At 39.9% G+C, this 21,368-nt stretch overlaps 3 protein-coding genes across 4 annotated transcripts; 2 read left to right on the forward strand and 1 right to left on the reverse strand.

Annotated features, from left to right (window-relative positions):
- The first annotated feature begins 5,766 nt into the window (after window positions 1–5,766).
- On the forward strand, window positions 5,767–9,391 carry LOC108106042 (ubiquitin carboxyl-terminal hydrolase MINDY-3 homolog). The gene is made up of 6 exons (XM_017212894.2): window positions 5,767–6,530; window positions 7,157–7,290; window positions 7,360–8,089; window positions 8,175–8,334; window positions 8,394–8,553; window positions 8,616–9,391. The coding sequence occupies exons 1-6, from the start codon at window positions 6,179–6,181 to the stop codon at window positions 8,760–8,762; spliced, it is 1,683 nt and encodes a 560-aa protein (XP_017068383.1). The 5' UTR covers window positions 5,767–6,178; the 3' UTR covers window positions 8,763–9,391.
- A 1,106-nt stretch (window positions 9,392–10,497) lies between these two features.
- LOC108106041 (fl(2)d-associated complex component) lies at window positions 10,498–15,275 on the reverse strand. 2 transcript variants are annotated; one of them, XM_017212893.2, is made up of 6 exons: window positions 14,262–15,275; window positions 13,466–14,108; window positions 12,193–13,318; window positions 11,816–11,984; window positions 11,576–11,764; window positions 10,498–11,339 (listed from the first exon to the last, which is right to left on the reverse strand). In XM_017212893.2, exons 1-6 carry the CDS (start codon window positions 14,947–14,949, stop codon window positions 10,747–10,749), a joined length of 3,408 nt encoding a protein of 1,135 aa, XP_017068382.1. In that variant the 5' UTR covers window positions 14,950–15,275; the 3' UTR covers window positions 10,498–10,746. The 2 variants fall into 2 exon arrangements, with proteins under 2 accessions (XP_017068382.1, XP_017068381.1); XM_017212892.2 differs by having other exon boundaries at window positions 11,576–11,984; window positions 14,262–15,273.
- Window positions 15,276–15,555: 280 nt separating this feature from the next.
- Window positions 15,556–17,325, forward strand: LOC108106043 (succinate dehydrogenase [ubiquinone] iron-sulfur subunit). Its single transcript, XM_017212895.2, has 2 exons — window positions 15,556–15,938; window positions 15,995–17,325. The coding sequence occupies exons 1-2, from the start codon at window positions 15,701–15,703 to the stop codon at window positions 17,065–17,067; spliced, it is 1,311 nt and encodes a 436-aa protein (XP_017068384.1). The 5' UTR covers window positions 15,556–15,700; the 3' UTR covers window positions 17,068–17,325.
- Window positions 17,326–21,368: the final 4,043 nt, after the last annotated feature.

Raw genomic sequence — 21,368 nt, forward strand, 5'->3', positions numbered from 1 at the left:
GATGCTGCTGCTGGTCCTTGGCCTACCTCTGATGCTGATGATGCTCCTTTGATTTACCATCCATAGCCATTCCCCCTCTCCCCTCTGCCCCCGATAACCACCGCACTTAGTTCATTTTAAACATAGTTTTTATTTTTAAACTTGAGTTTTCGTTAGGTACTTTTTTTCATAATTAATCAAGCTATACATTATAAACATTAATGAGCTACTTTTCATGTGCGTGGCTTGTGTGTGTGTGCGTGTGTGTGTGTGCACTTTTAGACTGAGATATCTGCCAACAGCAACAACAACAACAACAACAACAACACCCGATACTCATACACACGCACTCACCCACGCATAGCAACATCAGATAACCATAGAATATGGCCAAGCTCTGTTTGATTTTTCAGAAATGTGTTCAGTTAAACTAACGTATTTATAGACGATCTATCAAATAGTTTTCTACACCTACCTACAGCTATATAAACGATGAAAGAACACCCAGACCTTATATGCTTACAACCCCTAAAAACTACCTTTCAACCCTATATAATTTAAAGTTCTTTTTTCATATATATGAACATCATCAGCTTCGAAAAACGTAAAAAAAAAAAAAGAATACCAACACCTGTCTCTAGTTTAGGCTAACGACATTTCATTCATTGTTTCTATATATACTTTTTAGTCTTAAGTAAAAAGATGGAACGATTTATATATATATATACCTTATACATATTTAATACCTGTGGTTAAGCAATTTTTTAGGATTTTCAAATTTATTTGACCAACATTATCCAACACACACACATACACACACACTCACACACTCACACTCACACTCACAAGCGTAATCGATGCAGTAGAAATTCTTCGTTTAGCAGTTTGTTTTTAATATTTAACTAGCAAAAGATCTCAACAAAAACAACAACAATTGTACTAATTTTTAAATTGTGTAAAAGAAAAAAGTATGCAAATAGAGAAATTGTGGGTAATGTGGAAATGGAAGAAAATGGAAAAGCTTGAAAATTGTTTCCAAAAACAACTAAAATGTTGATTTCGAAACAGTTTTACTTGACCATATTTAACCCACAACTGCAGCTGCATCTAAGGGATGTATAACTAGGTCTATACAGCTGAATAATAGATAGCAAATATTCGAGACAAACTGCCAGAATTTCTCCAGTTTCGACAGACTTGGAAATCTAACTTTTGTCTATCTCCGTCTTACCTAATGATAATGACGATGATATGAACAAATATAAAAAAAAAAAAAAAAAAAAATTGAACAGATTTCTAGTTAAAGAAAAATCATTATGTTCACTCATACACTTTTTATGATATACAACCTGAAAAAAAAAACAAAACAAAAAAAAACATTGGTTTTTGTTGGTTAAGCAAAGCAAGTTTAGCATCAGAGAGAAGTTTCTATTTTTACAATTAAACTAAACAAACAAACAAAAAAAAATGAAAGAAAACAAATTTAAAAAATATATATTTTTTGCTTTACAAGTTTTGTTTATATTTTAAAACATTTTGAATTACTTTTTTTTTGCAATGCTTTATATATCCAGGTATATAAAACATTCATATTTTTAAACCCATTGAATTCTTTATATTTATACACAAAAGTAAAAAAAAAAAAAACATGAAAACGAAACGAAAAAAAAGATGAACAAACAATTTTTTTTATTATATACAAATAATGCTGTTTTGAATAAATATGGTTTTTTGGATTTATTTCAAAACGCAGTGAAAAGCGAAAAAAAAACGAAACAAAAACACACAAAATAATCTATGTTGGTTTTATTTTCGTTGGATTCTTTTACAGATTTTAGTTTTAAAAATTTTTTTAGTTTTTCACAATTTGAGTTGCGGTTATGCCAGCCCAAAAACCCCTATCATTCCAATCCAAAGCATCCGAACTCCATCCTAAATTTAAAACTATACAAGGAAACTGCCACTTTCTTGAGGATTCAGTAATGTTACATAATTATTATTAAAAACAAAATAATAACTAGTTATACAAGATTGCAAGCACCTGAAAAATTCCTTGAGTGCAGGCGGCGGCATAGGCTAGTTTTTCGGTTAAACGGTTAAACGGTTAACCGGTTAATCGGTAAATCGCCGCCGGAAAGCCTCAGTCCCCCGCTTAAAGGTTGTAAATACGGACGATGTCTTATATAAGTATTGTAACTTATTTTGTGTTTTTGTATTATTACAAGTAGAGCCAACCGATAGCCGATTCCGATGCGCATATACGAGTATATACATATATAATATATATATAGTGAAGTTACATCGAGTCCAGGATCGATTTGGATTCGAATTCGGATTCCGAGTTCTGTAAGCAATCGCGTAATTTGTAAACTTTTAGTAGGCAGTGTTTTATACAGAAATAGTAAAGAAAATATCGAAAAGAAAACTTAATCTATTTATATAGTAAACAAACGCAATCTGTAAATTAAAAATTTAACAAAAAAAAAATGTTTTTAAATTATACATTATAGTTGACTTTTTCCGTGAAAAAAAAAATAAGAAGACAAACCAGAAAGAAAAACAAGTTTAGAAAAGAAGACATGACGACTTCTCGCTTTGTTCACCATTAATATTTGTAAAATATCAATAATCCCCATTTAGCAAACCGATCGAAGAACGAATTGTGGAAAATAGTAATATAGGAATGCAAACTAATAGACAGATTTATGATGATGATAATGATGATGACCATTAACCCATTGACTTGAGCCACTCAATAACAATAACTGAAAAGCAAAACGAACAAACCAATAACATACAATATAAAATAATAATAAATGCGAACATAATGTTAACGTAGCCGATTAGCCTTTAGATCACATATAGCGCATATTTTACACGAGCGTAGTGAACCAATTTCCAAAACTAAACTTAAAAACTCCCCAAAACCCCCCAAAAAAAAGAATACACAGATCCAGAATTTAACACACTTAACTTATGACTTTTAAGGAAAGTTTATTTGACTTTTGAAATCAGTTTGATTTTTTTTAAAAACTTAAGTAACTTGAAGAAATCAATTGAATGTCTTTTAATTGATAAAAAAAAACTCTTTCATTTAATAATAACTAAAGTGATCACATTTCTTAATCTCAACTTTGTGCAGATTTTCAGGAACTGTTCCCATATCATTTAACTGCCATTGATATATAGGTTCATTCAAGATCACAAAATTCAGGAAGTAATACCAAAGTTGAGAATGTTGTTAAATCTTTTCGATTTAATTTCCAAAGATATAGTCATAGAATTCCGAAATTCCCACACACACACAAATATCTTGGCACACAGGCGTGTATATAGCCAAAAAAAAAACCCCCCACTAGAACATCCACAAGGACACGGATTAAATGCTGGAGAAGATCGGGATGTGGATAATGGTGCGGCTATATCGGCCTGCAAAATCAGCTTCCCCCGTTCAGATCTGCTGGTAACACATATATAGATACCACTCATATATATATTTACAGATACATATAATATATATATTATATGAAGCAGACATAAATTAATATTTAATCTTAAGTCGGAAATAAAACATTACCTCATACTTTAAAAACTTATGAAGACAGTTACAAGTAGAACACTCGAAATATATATATATATATATATATATATATAGATTATATACAATATACACGATAAATATAGGGCATTTTTTTGTAGCAATCGAACTTAGGCTTTATGAAATTCTATAATTTATGAAACGAATAACGGATATGATTTTCTTGTTGTGAGTAAAAAGGGAAAATGAGGGAAAGTGGAGTGGCAGTGGAATAGGGGAAGAACAGGAAGAACATTCCCCCAAACCCGGAAAATTCATTCATTTTCCGAACTCTTTTCTTTACTCATGACTCTTTGTACATTTTTGCACTGTAAAAAATAAAATATTAATTATATATATATATATATAAATTGCTTGCTAAAAACAAAAATTTAAACAAACGAATGGAAAACGCGCAAAGTTTAACATAAATTATATACATACATGAAGCGACGTTATTTATATATACGCCTACAGAAACATGCAAAAAAAAAACTATTATATACAAAAAATATATACATACATATATAAATATATATATATATATACAATACTTATTTACATTGCGTATTTTAGCGTTTTATTCGACATCGGAAATAAAAAATAAAAAAACCAATCGTAGAAACGCTACAAAAGTGTTCTTTTTAACAAGAAAAAAAAGTAAATAAAAAATAAATACGGAGAGCGGAAAATAGAAAATTAAATTAAGCAACAGAAAATATTTATACACTGAGAGGCAGCGGATGCAGTTGAAAGCTTGAATATGAAGCCGAGTTGAGAGGACAAGAAATTTTAAATTGAATAATTCATTTTACGAAAAAAAAAAATAAAAAATGGAACACATATTTTTTTTTTACAAACCAATCGCTGTAAATATCAAGCAAAAAAAACGTTGAACACTTTTTCTGGCGGGTTTTTTGATTTTTTACATATTTACATATACTGTCTCCACTATTTGGCCGCAGCCCCCAGCCACGCCCCCCGAAAACTAACACCACTACAATGCAAAGCTTTAATTCATTGCCATACACACACCCGAACAAACACCAACACACACACAGCAATGCTAAAGTGCTTTAAACTCGAAAACAAAACACAAAATTTAACAAAAAAATACATTTCTCTTAAGTAAAATTAAAAAAAAAAAACTTTTTACAAAACAGACGAAATTACACAAGAACAAGAACTCTGCCAAAATCAAGCTAATAACAAAACCGAAATCTTCTTTAAAAAATAGCAACAAATTGTAAACAAGAAAATAATAATAATATTGAAATGAAATAACTAATTATACATATAAAAATAAAATAACGGAAATGATGAGCAGCAGGAATAATACGAATGGAAATTAAAAAAGCTTATTTTATATATTCAAACATACAACAATAAAATAAACAAAAATGACCATTAATGAACTAAATTATATATGAACAGATTATAAACCGAATTATAGTGTATATGAATGATTTTTAACCATGTAAATTGAAATTGAAAAACTCTTTTTCGAATTTTATTCATTTTCAAAATGGTCCGACGAGCAAAAAAAGCATTCAGCACACAGAGTTAGTGACGGAGCGAGAGGAAGAAGGGCTAGAGAGCAGCGCATTATTATTAACTAATTTAATATGCAATATATCTACTATATTTAAAGAAAAAAACCAAAACAACAATATAAATAAATGAATGAGGAAAATTAAAATATACACAGCAAAGGAGAATATAAAATGAACACATTTTAAAACAATGAAAAGGAAACGGAAAAAATTTACAAAAAAAAAACACTCAAATAAAAAAAGGAAGAAAAAAGAAAAAAAAAACATAATCAAGGTTTGTTTTTCTCGCTGCTTCGTTAAAAACTCAATCGGATCGGTGGACTATAATCTATATTTGGAAATGACTATCATAGCCATTATCTTTGTTTAAGAGATTGAAATTCGACCGCCAACTTTTCCGATTGGGTGGCAGAGTGGCAACTCTGTTAAGGACGATTTCTTTATGGAAAAATATAGTCGATTGATATCAAAAAATATACAAAGGTTTTCAAGCTAATTTGAACATCCATAGCAATAGACTAATATCAATTGATTTTTATCCTTTATTTTTAGATAGAAGATAGTCAAAAGAAGAAACGGTAAACTTTATCAGCCGTTTTAAAGTGCATTATAAATTCTCCCACCACTAATATTAGTAAGCTCTGATTGGAAGGTTATTTATGGACCGCCCAACCGTTGGTACTCGACAAACTCGCACCCTCTGGTCATACTAGTGCAACACTGTTGCATTTACCAAAGCGATAGGCCCCGATAGGCCGTGACAAATAACGCCTCCTGCTATCGATATCAATCAAGAAAAAATAAAATTTATTAAATAGAGTTGCACAAAAAAAATAATAATAAAAAACTCGAAGTGAAAATAAGTCGGGCAGGCCAAAAATGCCAATCAAATTGGTAGGCTAAACTAGTGAATGTGAAAAAAGAAATTGTGAGCCAACGAGAACGCAAAGCTGCAGCACCAACAGCAGAATAAGAAGAAGGAGCAGCAGCTGACCACCAGTGGACGTGAGAGCGAGCGAGCGGAGCTGTTAGAAGTGTAGCGTTCAGTTCACCGTTTAACAAAACGGACATGAACGAGGAAATCATGCGAGAGCAGCGCGGCGGCGAGGAGTCCTCATCCTCGCCAAAAAGTGCAGCGGCGACGGCGTCGCCGTCGATGACGTTGGCCTCGGTGGCCTTGGAATCGCACACGACGACCACCGCAAATGCCAGCAGCTGCAGCAGGGCCAGTCCTAGCAGCAACCCCCCCACCATTGGAGCAGGTGCATCCGCATCGCCATCTGCATCAGCGTCCAGCGGGCAGTCGATGCAGCAGCAGCAGCCCCAACTGAACGCCATCGATATGCGCGAACTGCGCGAAATCAAGCAGTTGCTGTGGGGCGACAATGTGCGCGAAGATGTATTCAAGCGTTGGTCTCAAGGTAACCACCCAATCAACAACCCAATCCCCCTGTCACCCACCCATCCCTTCTGTTCGCACACAGAATGCACCACCCACTATAGGCCAAAAAGCGCGCCCTTTTTTTTTTTGCCCAATAAGAGAGTACGCCCAATTGGAAAGGGAAATCGCTTCTTAAACTTGGCCCAGGTCATGTACATTTATGTTTACTTTTGTTTTTACCACTTTGATCTTAAGTAAAGGGTATGCTATAGCCGGAGAAAAATTAAATTTAAGCATAAGCCTTATCATAAAACTTTAAAACTTAACCGAGGTCATGTTTATTATGATTTTTTTTCGTTTCTTAGAGCTTAAAAGATAATAGTGTCCATAAAAAACATGTTTAAAGTACTTGATTGCTAACTTCTTTAAAAAAATATATTTATTACTTGTCATAAATATTTATTACAAAGATTTAAGATGACATTTAAGGTAATTAACTGTCAAATGTTTAGATAAGTATTTGAAATTCAATAGAAGTCAGCTTGAATATGCACGAGTATACCTTTTTAGTTTATCAATCTGATAGATTAGCCCTTCTTTATCCCTATCCATTTATGACTTGCTTCAGCTTTTGATAACTAATCCACAATTTAATCCCCAAACCAGGTTTTGAATTTAGTAAAGTGGAACCGTCGGCATTGGTGCAGAAGCAGGGCGGTCCTTGTGCTGTGATAGCGCCGGTGCAGGCGTACTTGCTTAAGATAATTATCATGGAAATGCCAGGCATCAAGCTGTCGGAGGTTAGTACACTACTACTACTTCGGTTATTCCATATTAAAGCAAACATGTTAATAAACAATATTATTTAGATTCCTTACGACAAGTGCCAGAACCTGCTGATCCAGGCATTGTGCAACATCCTGAAGAACTGTCGGGCGCCGCGCTACCGCATTGTCCATCTTTTGCGCCGACGTGGTAATGGTTCAACCAAAGAGCGCTCGCCAGCCGCCGAGGCAGAATCTTCTCCAGCTGTTGTTGACCCAGCAGCCGGAATATCTGAAGAGGCAGCCGGTGCCGTTGAGGTGGCAGCTGAGGCCACTCCCGCCTCGGTCAACGTGTTGGCCCAGGAGGTGCAGCCCGAACAGGAACCGCATCGTGAGCTATCGCCGGATGAGTTTCATGAGCGCCTGCATACGCTCCATTTTGAGGATATTGCCGCCGTGGCCCGCTTCTATATGGAGAACTACGGCCAGCTGGCGCACACATATGGCGTACTGCTGTTCATGTACTCGGTGTTCCTTACCAAAGGCTTGGAGCTGGTGGCCGCCGATATATCGGACACATCGGAGCCCCTGATACACAGCACCTATGGCTATGGCGGCCAATCGCTGATCAACCTGATGCTAACCGGTCGTGCCGTTGCCCATGTCTGGGATAATGAGCAAGATGTCGGCGGACTAAAGCTGCGCGGCATTTGCGAGCAGAGCGACATTGGGTTTATAACGCTGATGGAGCAGATGCGCTACTGCACTGTGGGTTCCTTTTTTAAGAATCCACGCTACCCCGTCTGGGTGATGGGATCCGATACGCATTTAACCGGTGAGTCATAAAATTGATAGCGTTTTGTGTACATTCGCCTTGTTTCTTGTACTAATTGCAATGTTGTCTTATCTTTGCCCCTTAGTTCTGTTCAGCAACGAAAAGAGGCTTGTCTCGCCAGAGACGCCCTCGGAAACTGGTCGTCGCATCTTCAAATCCTACGATCCAGAGGGCAATAATTTCATATCGACCACAATGCTACGCGACGTTCTCGCCGCCTTGAATCTGGTCAGCGAACCGCCCTAGTAAGCTCTCTATGAGATGGTACTAAGCTGTATATTAAAAGAATACCTTCTTCTTGCAGCGTTGCCCTAATGCAGAAGCGTCTGGATCCGGAGAATTTGGGCATCATATTGCTAAACGCCTTTATGGACGAATTCTTCCCGCTGGAGCGCCGATCCACGCCGGATACATTCGAGCTGATGCACTACAACGGCATACCGGGCTCCAATGAGAACAACAAGGTAATCAATTATTAGTGATTAACTTCTGGAACCTTAAATAGTAATATATATGATATTTGTAGGTTCGTTACTATTGCGGCTCGGCCATTCTACTGGAGGGGGATCTGAAGTCGATTTGTACCTCGAACCCAATGGTTACCTGCCTGCAGACCAAGTGGCCAAACATCGAGATCAATTGGCATGATGCCCATATGCCCTCCTTGAATTGACGACGTCAAGTGGGCCAGAAAAAGCCGCCGCACAAGGATTCGCGCGGCCGTAGGAAACCAAAAGGACGAGGGGGAGACATAGGAGAAACTGGGAAGGAGAAACCACAGCTGTAGACACAACACAAGATGCAATTGCACGTTTTAATTTCGAACCACCCTTCAACAATTATTTTTCTGTATTTATTTAATAATGATGAGAACCTTTTCAAAAAATGCTGTTCCAAAACCAAAACTTTACAAAAAAAACAACAACTAAACACTAACAAAGATGCGCTTTAAACGTGAGTTGCAGCAGCCATGTTGAAAAATCGGCAGGAGTATATTAGAGATTCACGCCAAGCGTTGACTCACACAAAACTCCCAAAAAAAGGAAAAAAAAAAACAAATACAACCCATAGGCAACATGGATATACATATAAAAAATAAATACAAAAAAAGAATTGTAAAAGAAAGGGAAACGAAATAACACAACACATAAGTCATATAAGAGAGCTCCAACTTCATTTCGAAAGAATGTACGTTTAAATTTGCATTGCAAAAACGAAACTCAACTAAAAAAAACAAAATACAGGCAAAACAGATATACCTTTATGATGAATAAACTAAAAAAAAACAAAAACTAAAGAAAACTAAAAGAACAAATCGCAATTGAGAATTAGACAAAGCAAAAGTGAGAGGCGCGGCGCAACAAAAAATTTGTTTTTGGCCTTTTAACAAATTACTTGTAGTGTTAAACAATTTAATAAAATTAAATAAACACAGATGCATAAAAAAAAACAAAAACAAGGCGAGGAAAAGGGCAAATTTCAAATTAACATCAATGCAAAAGAGACAGGGACACAGGGAAAGAGAGAGAGCAAAGCAAAGATTACTTCAACATGAAAAAAAAGAAATTAAGTATAAATTAACAAAAAACAAAAAATAATAATTCAATTTAAAATAAACAAAAAACCTAAAAAATCTCATTAACATATTTTGCATTTGTTTTTATATTCTGTTATCATTCTATACGACTTTCCTTCTATTTCCAAAAGTATTACCCATTTGAATGATCCTAAAACGTAATATCTATGTGTGTTTAAATAGGCGTCCACGAGTGGCTTAAATATGAACTCCCCCCCTTTCATTAAACGTTTTTTTCGGGTATGACTAACTACATAACCCTCCTTATATTGTAGGTATTATCAAAAGATCGGTTGATTAAATCATATATGGCTACGATAAGAACCATTTGGAACCATCAAGACTTCTTTGTAGTTTTTGTGTTTTTGTTTCGTATTGGAAGAACTTTTCCATTGTGTATGTGATAAATCCAAACACCAAACCGAAATTCTGATTCAGTTTAAGATCGTTGCACTTAAGTATTAATACTGAGAAAATTGGGTAGAGCTAATCAGCTAACCAAATTAGACGTGAGATCGTAGGGACTTCTTGAGTTTACGGACTACAAATTATTCCATGTTGCCTGAGTTGCTTATTATAAATATTAAAAACTGAACATAAAAACAAAACATGAAATAGCCATCTGAATGTATTTATTGAAATAAAATCTAATTTAACATTATTTTCGGCACTAGGTTTCTTATAAAACTGTTCCAACAACGATATAATAAATCTACTATTGAAAATATCAAATGCTTCCTATCCTTTCTTCACCTTATTATCATATCATATCATCGTATGCCATTTAAGAACTCTTTAATCTTCTTGATTTCCCAAACATATATAGATAACGTTAATGGGACAAATCACTTTTATTTCGAACATATATTTTTCTGAAATTTGATATTCACAATTTTCATAATAGAGTAAACCCCATCAAGATATATTTTACAACTTTAAGCTTAATTCTACAAATCATTTAGTAATGTTCACGCCTTCCGCGTTCCTTGCCCTCGTGCTGACCGCCCATAAAAATCTGTATATCCAGTCGATAGTGACGTGGCCTTCGGTGCCGACAATCTATCTCGCGGGGCATCGAATCTCATTTAACATCGAGCAGCCTGCGCTGGAACATTTGCATGGCCAGGTTGCGCAATCCTTCACTGACAATGGGAACACTACGCGGAAATTCGCATTCCCTTGCTGGCAGACCGCATAGCTGGCGACGCAGTCTCAAATCCTGACGAGCACTCAAGGCGCGACTGCCAGGACCACATACATTGCCTACCAAACGTTGGCGTTCGACAGCAGCGCTACGTAGACCCATTTGGACGCATGCCAATGGCTCCAAATGCTGGGGACTGGCCAGGAATTCACGATAGTCAAGCAGGGGCGAAGATGTCTTAATCATTGGCTCCTGCTCTCCATCCATTTCGCGTTCCCTTTCACGCTGCTGGCATTGCTCCTTCTCCTGAATCAATTGCTGGCGGGCCTCTTCCATGACGCGACGAGCGTAGCTTTCACCCGCCATTCCAAACGATATGCCCATGTCGAGGAGTACGCGATGCGGCTGCCATCTCTGCTTGGCGGAGGTGCCACGATCCACGCCATGTTGTGCTGCCTGAGCTTCGGAGGCCTGCTGACGGGTCTCTGCTATCAATCCCTGCCAGTCAACACCGAGTGCATCGCCAATACCTGTGAAATAGGCAGAGAATACAAATTTTAGTATAGATCTTGAGGTGGGTGAATCATCCAATCATGTAACTAGAAATCTTCGCCTGTTGACTTGATTCTCGGATGATATCATCCGCGGAAAATGTACTTGTAATATTTATAGATATTTTCTAGATATATTACCGATTTCTCACGTTCTTGTTTTTCTCATGATAATCACTATATTCTTAGAGCAATTTGCACTGCCCTTCTCTCACCTTTGTGACGAGCATCCTCCTCAAGTTCACCATCGGATATCTCCTCAAAGTCCAGCACTTCGTCCACATCCTCGCCCTTAATCGGATGACCGTTTACACTGTGAAGACTGTCGTTCTTTGCCTCCTCTATATTGGTGTCCATTTCCTGGTCTACCTCCATTGGCAGCTCACTCTTGGGCCGCACCTTGTCTGTTTTATTTAGGATGTCATCATCGCTATCGCTAATCTCGCTTAGCTCACCCTCTGCGGCGCTGTTACGTATGGATTCCAATTTCACTGGATTACTCTCAGAGGTTAGGGAAAGGTTTAGATTCTGAGTTGGTGAATCCTGGGCACCCAATTCCGGTGTGCCGGCCGAGTCTTCCGAAGCATCTTCCTGCTTAATACATACTGTGCTTAGTTTGCTCACCTTAAACCGAGATCAATGGGGAAAATAGTAAGAAAATCTTTATATTATTTAAAAAATAACTTAACCATTATCTTATTAGAGGAAAATTCCACACTTGTTGTCAGCTTGCTGAACGATAGTCAAATGAATGTCCATAAGCTCATAAACAAACTTGAAACTTTTGCCAGAGAGAGCAATGCCTATAACATAAACAAAAATCTATGCTTACTTGAGCGAGTATTCCGGGATTGGTGGTGGCATTGGCCGCACTTTGAGCCGCCGCCTTTGCCGCTGCCACTGCTGTTGTTGCTGCAGCCACTGCGCTTGCCTGGGCCGCGGCATTGGGTTTCCCGGCGTTCAGAAGGGGATTTAGAAGCGGTGTCTGAGTGGGTGAAACCAGAGGTGCGTGGGTATGCTTTTTAAGGAAACCGGAGGAACCGGGTAGTCCGGAGGCTTCTCTGCTTCCGAGACCGCCGCCATCTCGGCCACCTCCATATGGTAACCTTTTGTGGGGAAATCCACGGGAATAGCCCCCTGGTGGCTGTACAGGCAATGTCATCAGTGGCGGTGGATGAGATCTGTAGCCGGGTCGTTCACCGTGATCGCCATGACCGTGACCACCACGCCGGAAACCTCTGCCAGATCCTCTTTCACCCCGCGGATGCACATGATGGTGCGGGGAAGCTGGATGTGGATGGGTTGGTGGTGGTGGGGCATCATCGTTATCTCGCCAATCGCCGCCAGAATTTGACGACTGCTGCTGCTGCCAGGCACGGGGCTTTTCCCGCTGATCGTGCTCCAGCCAAGCGGGCTCGTTCTTAATAGAAGGCCTATCGCCGCCAACGCCACTGCTTCCTGTCTCCGGACGATCCTCGCGATCTCTTTCACGTTCCCGATCACGTTCTCGTTCCCGCTCCCTTTCCCGCTCATCGGCATCCCAGTCGGGCTCCGATGCCGAATGATGCTGCTGCTGCGTGGGTGGACCTCCACCGGGATGCGTTGGGGGTTTACCACGCTTCGGTCCACCCACAAAGCCACCAGGTCGTCCTGGTGTTCCGCTGGGACCACCTGGTCCGCCACCACCGCCTTCCTCCTCCCAGTCGCGTTCCCACTCTGGTCGGAATTCACCACGGGGTCCAATATTCCGTTCCCTTTCCCGGTCGCGTTCTCGCTCCCGATCACGTTCTCTGTCACGGATCAAGCGTTCGCGCTCGTCTGGATAGAGACTATCCTCTGCTTCGATATCGCGGTATTCACGACCTTGCAGTTCCCGTTCTCGAAGCTCACGGGCCTCCAGCCAAGCTTCGCGTTCCCGCGAGGAATATCGGGCATCAAGATAGGCGCGTTTGTAGGCCCTAAAAAATGCAGGGATTGCCAAATTTTGGATTAGGAATTAGGTTTCCAACATTTAAAGGGCAATAAATAGTGTTTTGGAAAGGCTAATTTTCTGCTACCTGCTACCCAAAAAGGGTAATTAGGCTTTACAGGAAAAATTCGCTCACCTTTCACGCTCCTCCTCGGAATACATTTCCCGGGGATCTCGCATCCTGGGCGCATAGTGATCAGGCAGTGGGCTGAGGTCCCTTCGCCGATATCTTCGCATCTCATCGATCAGCCCATGACCATGCCGTTCCTCTAGATACTCTTGCTCCCGCTCATAGGGATCCAATTCCCGCTTATCTCGCACATGACGACCGCCACGTTCCCTCTCTCGTTCCCTTTCAACAGTGTCTAGGGATCGTTCACGGCTGCCATATGGTGGGAGATCCAAGTCACGACCAGGACCACCCCGTTTACCACCTTCCTCCTCCTCTTGGCGACGTAGTTTCTCGCGTGCCAAACGTTCACGCTCTCGTTGACGCTCCTGACAACGGGCCAAAGCTTCAGCGCGTTCCTTATCTCTAGCTGCTTCTCGTTCCGCGCGTTCGCGTTCCCGATCCCGGCGATCTCGTTCTCGTAAGGATAGGTCATGGCGTTCACGTTCCCTTTCCCGTTCTCGCTCACGCTCCCTTTCACGTTCCCTTTCCATGGACGGAGTGCGTCCGCGTGCTCGTGTTTGGATAATGATCTTCTCGCGTGACATTAACTGGTGGTGCATTCTTGAGGATGAGCTGCTGCCTCCGCCTCCAAGTCCTGAGCCTAAACCTATGAAGTAAATAAGATTAGTTGGTTAAGTAATCTATCAAATTTTGATTCCCCGGACTTTTCAATTTAATGTGGGAACATAGGTTAGTTTATGAGGAACTTTTTAACGGATCTAATAAGAGATTCTAACAGACACTTAGGGATCATAGTTACCTGGACTCTTTTGCCGCTTGCCCACAATATCCTGATGGATGCGTATCTTGGTGGTGGTGGTGGTACTACTGCTCGGTGGACTCCTGCTGCTGCCCAAACGATGATGATCACGTTCTCTGTCCCGTTGAACAGCACGCAGCTTGTCCCGTTCCCGCTGCTCTTTACTGGCGGCCCTCAACCGCTTCCTTTCAGCCAGCTTCTTCAGCTTGGCCCGCGTCGTGGGTGACAGGGAACGATGGACATGGCCACTAAGGGCAGCGGCAGCTCGTTTCTTGAGACGCGCCTCTTTTAGTTTGCGTTTGATATGATTTCGCTTGGCCACTAACTTCTTCTGCACATGATCCCGTTTGTCTCGTTTCCGACGCGATGATGGTTCATCACCGGATGTACTACCACCGCGCCTTGAACTCTTCTTTTTACGATGATGACGCTCTGCGGATCGCGGATGATGACCATGACCGTGTGGATGTGGATGACCGTGAATGCTACTACCACCGGGACCACTGACGCCACCGGGCCCGCTAACACCGCCACCACCGCCGCCCACGCCCTGCTCACTGTCCGTGCTACTGTACGAACTGCTACCACTGTCCGAATCTGAGGTGGAGTCTGAGCTACTCGAGTGCGTCGCACTGTGGCGGGCGGCCTTTTTATAGCGGCGCAGCGATTCCTTGGCCTTCTTCTCCATCGCCGCGATCTCCGCTAGCCTGCGCGCCTCCGTTTTGGCTGATGTATTCGCCGCTAACGGTTTGATATTATACACGATGACGTTTTCAAGAAGCCCCCACTCACTTGTTTATTCTTTTTCTTTACTGTTTTGTAATCAAATATCAATAATATTTTGCTTTGTTGTCCCTTTGGTTGGCGTTTTCTATTTTATTTCCTTCTTCTTCCTATTCCTCTTCGTAAGATTTATCAATACTTAATCTGCGGCCTATCGATAGCAGTGTTGGACAGCGTAAGCAATCGATTGTTTCATTATGCAACTATCGAATGAATTTTAGCGGTTCTTTTAAAAAGGAAATTTAAACTTTTGTTATACATTTGTTCTTAAACCAATTTTTTGGTAGAAAGTGGAACGGATCCAGAATATAGATACTTTATATGTGTTACACACTTTTTAAGAAATATAAATATTAGACTAGTATAAAATTACAGTTAAAAAATATTAGTATAAAGCAACCTAATTGGGCACCTTGTTTAAATATAAATTTTTATTACTAACAAATTTTTCAATCTAGTTACCTACGATTCTAAGTTCTAGTCTAATTACTGGCAATTTTCCAGGTAGTCCTCAGTTTTGATAGTGAGTTCGGCATAACAACACATAACATTCCCATTCTCTCCACAAACTTAAAACTAAAACAATTTTGTCATAATATATTTTATTACGGGCTTTGAAAAAAACCCTTTTTCGAAATTACAATTTGTGAAAACCGATGAATTTAGTGCGCCGGCAGCCTCGGCTGCTGTGGAAACAGGGTGCTTGGGCTTTAAGGTATCACGTGATTACCAAGAATGTGCCCAAACCCGTTTCCAATCTTGCGGCGGCTATGTCCACAGCAGCGTTACCCGGACCAGCGCTGGCTGCCGCCGTCTCAGTATCCGCAATATCCGTGGTATCCGTGGTATCCCAGTCCTCCCAGTCCAGTGCTCAAGGAGGAGGACAAAGAAGAGGTAAGTTCAGAGTCTGGAAGTAATCATTTTAGTTTTTATTTCAATCACTTTTCTAGAAGGAGGATCAGCCACCAGAGGATCAGCCACCGGAGGATCAGCCACCGGAGGATCAGCCACCGGAGGATCAGCCACCAGAGGATCAGCAACCGGAGGATCAGCCACCGGAGGATCAGCCCCCAGAGGAACAGCCCCAAGAAGACAATACTCCGGAGCAGCAGGAGCAGGAGCCACCGCCGAGTCCGGAGGAGCAGCCACCGGGAAGCCACCTGGGAGCAGTGCCCCTCCGCCACCACCACCTCCTGCATCTTTACCACCAGCACCAAAATCATCTCCACCGCCGCCTCCAAAAGAAACCAAATCCTCAAATCCCAGAATGAAGTCCTTCGAGATCTACCGCTGGAAGCCAGGTGAACAGCCTCAGACCCAGACCTATAGTATAGATCTGGAGAAGTGCGGTTCTATGGTGCTGGATGCCCTGATTAAGATCAAGAACGAGATCGATCCGACTCTCACCTTCAGACGTTCCTGTCGCGAGGGCATCTGTGGATCGTGTGCCATGAACATTAATGGCACCAATACCTTGGCCTGCGTCTCTCATATTGACCAGAATGAGAGTACATGCTGTCGTATCTATCCACTGCCTCATCTGTATGTAGTCCGGGATTTGGTCCCAGATATGAGCCAATTCTATGAGCAGTATCGCTCCATCCAGCCGTGGCTGCAGCGCAAGGATCTCAAGCGAGAAGCTGGATCGGCTCAATATCTGCAGTCCATGGATGATCGCCAGGTGCTGGATGGTCTGTACGAATGTATCCTGTGTGCCTGCTGCCAAACATCTTGTCCATCTTACTGGTGGAATAGCAATAAGTACTTGGGTCCAGCTGTTCTCATGCAGGCCTATCGTTGGGTCATCGATTCCAGGGATGAGGCTACAAAACAAAGATTAGATTTCCTCAAGGATCCCTGGAAGCTGTATCGTTGCCATTCGATTATGAACTGTACGAATACCTGTCCCAAGCATCTGAATCCAGCACGGGCCATCATTCAGCTGAAGCAGCTCCTGGTGGGTTTAAAGAAAAAAGAGAAGCCACAGTTGAATACGGATGCACTTTTCAAGGCAAAGGCCTAGGAGTTACACTAGAAAATTCGACATAACGTTAATGGGAAATGTAGTTAATACGCTCCCGAACATTATAATATTTAACTAATCTTACTAAGGATATTAGAAAATTACACTAAGCTATCTACTCTGTACACTTTCCAAACATGAACACATGATAATACACAGGACTTTATGGACTTTACGATGATCGTAAACTGAGGATATAATAATGTAATGATATATAGGGATTGGAAATAAAAACGAGTAACGGGTATAAAAACTATACATATATACAAAGCTAAATTATTTTGAAAACTAACAAAGATTTTGTTCTTCAAGTTGGAAGAATATAACCCCATTGATATATAATCATGCCAATCCAACTTCTTATTGGTAATTCCATTACAATAATGATTCTATCTATTGATGATTCTCTACAAGATCACGTAATCTATTAATTGATCAATCGAGAAAAACAATCTTACAAATGCAAGAAAGGATGTCTTAAAAACTCAATAGAGATCGTCAGCCAGATGAATTGCAGTTGGACAGATGAATCAAAGTGATCCCGATACCGATCCGCAGGCACGCCCAACACTCCAATGAATCCCCGGCATTTCCAATCCAGCACCCTCCTCGCCACCATATCTGCCCTCTATAAGACCATCCAGCCAGCTATTTCTGCACTTCGCGTTGCAATTAAGTGAGAAAATGCTGTAGCTATGTGGATGTTAATGTTCGTGTCTGCACCAGACCAATCCAAACAAATAAAGAATGGAATCGGATGAAATGAGCCACATCCCACACTGCAAACAAAAGATCAAAAAGTCTTTTAAAAATATAACTCAAAAATCAAGTTAAAACTAAAAACTAAATCTTTATTTGTTGACTTAATATCTCTTAGTCCTCTAAAATAATTAAATTCCAAAAGAAAATATTTTATCATAAACATAAAAAAATAGATTCATGTGTAATGGCAATGGAAATTGGTTTCCCAATTGGGCTGAGTATGGAGTTTTACGGAGGGCAGTGAATGAAGCCAACTGTGAAAACGGTTCGAACGCGTCTCGTTTTGGGTGTCTATAAATAAGCCACCGCAAATCTTCCGCCTGGTAGAGTCATTGAAAATGGATGGGATGGAGACTCGGGTACGGAATGGAATACTTAGATGTTGTTTTCTTTAAAAATAACAAGACCCTCCGAACTTGTCAGCAGCCGTCGCGAAAATAAGGGAAATGAAAGCAAGAAAAGCGGGAAATCTTGTCACGCTCTCGTTTACACAACTTGCACTTTTGTTGATATATTTTTTTTGAAATTTTTTTTTTAATACTCTTTGAATAAGAATGTTGTATAGAGTGATTCTTATATCAATTAAGAGGAAATTTAAGTTGAATTTTAAACCTAAATCTGAAGAAAGAGGAATAAAGCAGTAAGCTTTTTGACCCTTTTTTAAGATTTTTCAAACCTATATATTATTTTCCTATATATTTCATAAAGTTCCTGACAAAAAAGAGTATTAAAATCTCCTACTTTAGTTTTTAACATATAGTACTTGCCTTGACACAAGTTGACAGACACAAATCAGATGAAAAGCCTTCTTCGGCAAGAGCCTCTAGAAGATTAACCAAAAGCCTAGTTAATCCGTAGCTTCTCATTCTGCTGCCGGCACTGGAGAATCCATCTAGTCGTTTCTTCAGAAGCTTAGGAGACATCATCAGGAGCTGCAAGGCGAGGCGACAATTAAAAGGCAATTCCAGCAATGCGCCTGTTTGCACCTGCCGGCCAGATATCAGCGACAAACGACATTGTCAACAATGATCCCAAGCCAAGCACGATTGTTACACTAGCCTACAAAGAAATCATATATTTTAATGATTTGGCAGTTAAGAGTATGTTGGAAAAAGAAAGGCTTTAAAACATAGAAACTCGTTTGATAGGTTTCAATATGTTTAAACTTCCTTAAGACTTATACTTTGTTGACTAGTGCTTTTTAAAAATAAATACATCACACACATGGAGAGCGAACTCACTCCGAAATACATACTTGAGGCAAATTATGTTCTGGCTGAGTCTCTCGCTCCTTTGTCGCATTTCCAAGGTGTTGAGGCCGCTGACAATGTAGAGCATTCCCCCAACTCTGCAGAATTTAAGCTGTTAAGCCGCCGCTGACGTCTGACAGGTGGCAAGGAGGAATCGAAGCAAGAAACAGGCATTTTTCCAAACACATTTCATCATAGACGCGTGCTGGAATTAACACAGCGAACGAAAGAGATGGGGAGTTGATAGTAAAAAGAGATGGGGAAGAATGAGACTGATTAGAAGACAATCGAATCGGTTGGGATGTGGAGATGCCAAATATGTTTGGGAAAAAGAAGCCAAATGGTAGAGAGCTTGTTTTCAGAGGTGAGATGGTGACCCCTATGGGTTCTTTTGAATGAGAGAAAGGTGACCCAGATTTATATTAGTTAAAAAGTCTTTTAGGTGGCTCTTTTCTTTTGATCAAACTGATCTTGATCTAAGCTTTAGCATTCCTAAAATAAAGTTAGATTAAGTAATCAGTTTACAAAATCGAAAATTTATATACGAGGTGTGTTCAAAAAGTAAGGTGACTTTTCAAATTTCTCGGGCAACATATTTTCGATTATCGATTTTTTTGTTTTGTTATATTGGTACACTCTTCCCTAACATCTGTACCAAGTTTCAATGGAACATCATCTTTTGTTTGGTTGTGAGAGGCGTAGAGTTACAAGCTATTTTGCGAGCTCGGCGATTTTTTGCTATCGAAAAATATGGATCAAAGGATTTGCATCAAATTTTGTGTAAAAAAAAAAAAATGTATACCCATGATTCGTCACCAGTTATGACCCTTTTGAGTAAATCTGGGTCGTCGTTGACGTCATTCAACAGCTCTTGAGCGATGCTCATGCGACGGTTCTTTTGGTCAAAATTCAGCAATTTCGGAACAAACTTCGCTGACACACGACTCATACCCAAAACGTTTGAAAAAATTTCATGGCACGAGCCAAGCGATATACCGACATCTTCAGCAACTTCTCTGATAGTGATTCGACGATTTTCCAAAACAATTTTCGTCACTGCTTGAACGTTTTCATCAGTTGTTGACGTGCTTGGGCGTCCAGAGCGAGGCTGGTCATTGGCATCTTCCCGGCCATCTTGGAAGAGTTTGTACCACTTGTACACATTTTTTTTACTCAGAACAGTTTCACCGTATGCCACTGTCAACATTTCAAGTGTTTCAGAGCACTTAATTTTATTTTTTACACAAAATTTGATGCAAATCCTTTGATCCATATTTTTCGATAGCAAAAAATCGCCGAGCTCGCAAAATAGCTTGTAACTCTACGCCTCTCACAACCAAACAAAAGATGATGTTCCATTGAAACTTGGTACAGATGTTAGGGAAGAGTGTACCAATATAACAAAACAAAAAAATCGATAATCGAAAATATGTAGCCCGAGAAATTTGAAAAGTCACCTTACTTTTTGAACACACCTCGTATTTGTTATGGCTTCTACATTTTTTTCTAAAGACTTTTTTCTCCTTAAACCCTCCATCAAAAATCATCACCAAAAAGCTAAGCTATCAACACTAGTTAAGAGGGGCACACTATTTCCTGCTTCTTGGCAGTTAATTTGATTGCAACGCTGTTGCTGCCACAGTTACAGTTGATATAAAATCCACAAGATTTATGGCTTTTAAATTTGCAGTCATGTGGGGAGGATCTGGATGGCTGGCTGGCTGGCTGGCTGATTGCTGTAACTTCACAGCCAAAAGCGGATGCACAAATCAATTGTCATTTGGCATGGCGAGAGTGTAGAGACCTTTGCAGAGAGTGAGAGCGTAAGAAAACTTACTCGTAAAATGAAGTTTTTCAATAATAAAAAATTGCCCACTTGATGTTTTGATGGCTTTCTTAGTGCCTCGTTTTGATTTTCATCACTGGCAATCACTTGCCTTCATGCCTTCCTCCCCTCTTTCATTTGCTTTCATTCTGTTTGATAGGGAACTCAGAGTTTTAGAATGTAAAAATGCATAAATTTTTTACGAAATATTTATCATGAAATATTTATCGTGATCAGTCATCGGTCTCTAAGCTGTTTAATTCTCCCAATTCTTAAATATATTCGCCATTCTATTTTCGAAACTCACAGTCATATCTCATTCGAAACGAGAGAACTGAATACGAATAATATTGAAAAAAAAAGCTTTCATTTTGCTCAGATTTAACAATGAATCACAGATGATTGATGCTCTTTACGTTGGAGGTGTGCATTTAGGAACTACGATAAATCATTAGGAACTATGT

This window comes from Drosophila eugracilis, unplaced genomic scaffold, assembly GCF_018153835.1.
Source record: "Drosophila eugracilis isolate 14026-0451.02 unplaced genomic scaffold, ASM1815383v1 contig_1317, whole genome shotgun sequence".
Lineage (NCBI taxonomy): Eukaryota > Metazoa > Arthropoda > Insecta > Diptera > Drosophilidae > Drosophila > Drosophila eugracilis.

Excerpts from the sequence above, each read along its gene's own strand:
- LOC108106042 (XM_017212894.2), top strand. The coding sequence starts at position 6,179 with ATGAACGAGGAAATCATGCGAGAGCAGCGCGGCGGCGAGGAGTCCTCA. Across the intron at positions 6,531-7,156 it reads ATTCAAGCGTTGGTCTCAAG|GTTTTGAATTTAGTAAAGTG; the intron begins GTAACCACCCAA and ends TCCCCAAACCAG. Across the intron at positions 8,335-8,393 it reads CTGGTCAGCGAACCGCCCTA|CGTTGCCCTAATGCAGAAGC; the intron begins GTAAGCTCTCTA and ends TTCTTCTTGCAG.
- LOC108106041 (XM_017212892.2), bottom strand. The coding sequence starts at position 14,949 with ATGGAGAAGAAGGCCAAGGAATCGCTGCGCCGCTATAAAAAGGCCGCC. Across the intron at positions 14,109-14,261 it reads CAAGCGGCAAAAGAGTCCAG|GTTTAGGCTCAGGACTTGGA; the intron begins GTAACTATGATC and ends TTTACTTCATAG. Across the intron at positions 11,985-12,192 it reads ATCCCGGAATACTCGCTCAA|GTGAGCAAACTAAGCACAGT; the intron begins GTAAGCATAGAT and ends TCTCGGTTTAAG.
- LOC108106043 (XM_017212895.2), top strand. The coding sequence starts at position 15,701 with ATGAATTTAGTGCGCCGGCAGCCTCGGCTGCTGTGGAAACAGGGTGCT. Across the intron at positions 15,939-15,994 it reads AGGAGGAGGACAAAGAAGAG|AAGGAGGATCAGCCACCAGA; the intron begins GTAAGTTCAGAG and ends TCACTTTTCTAG.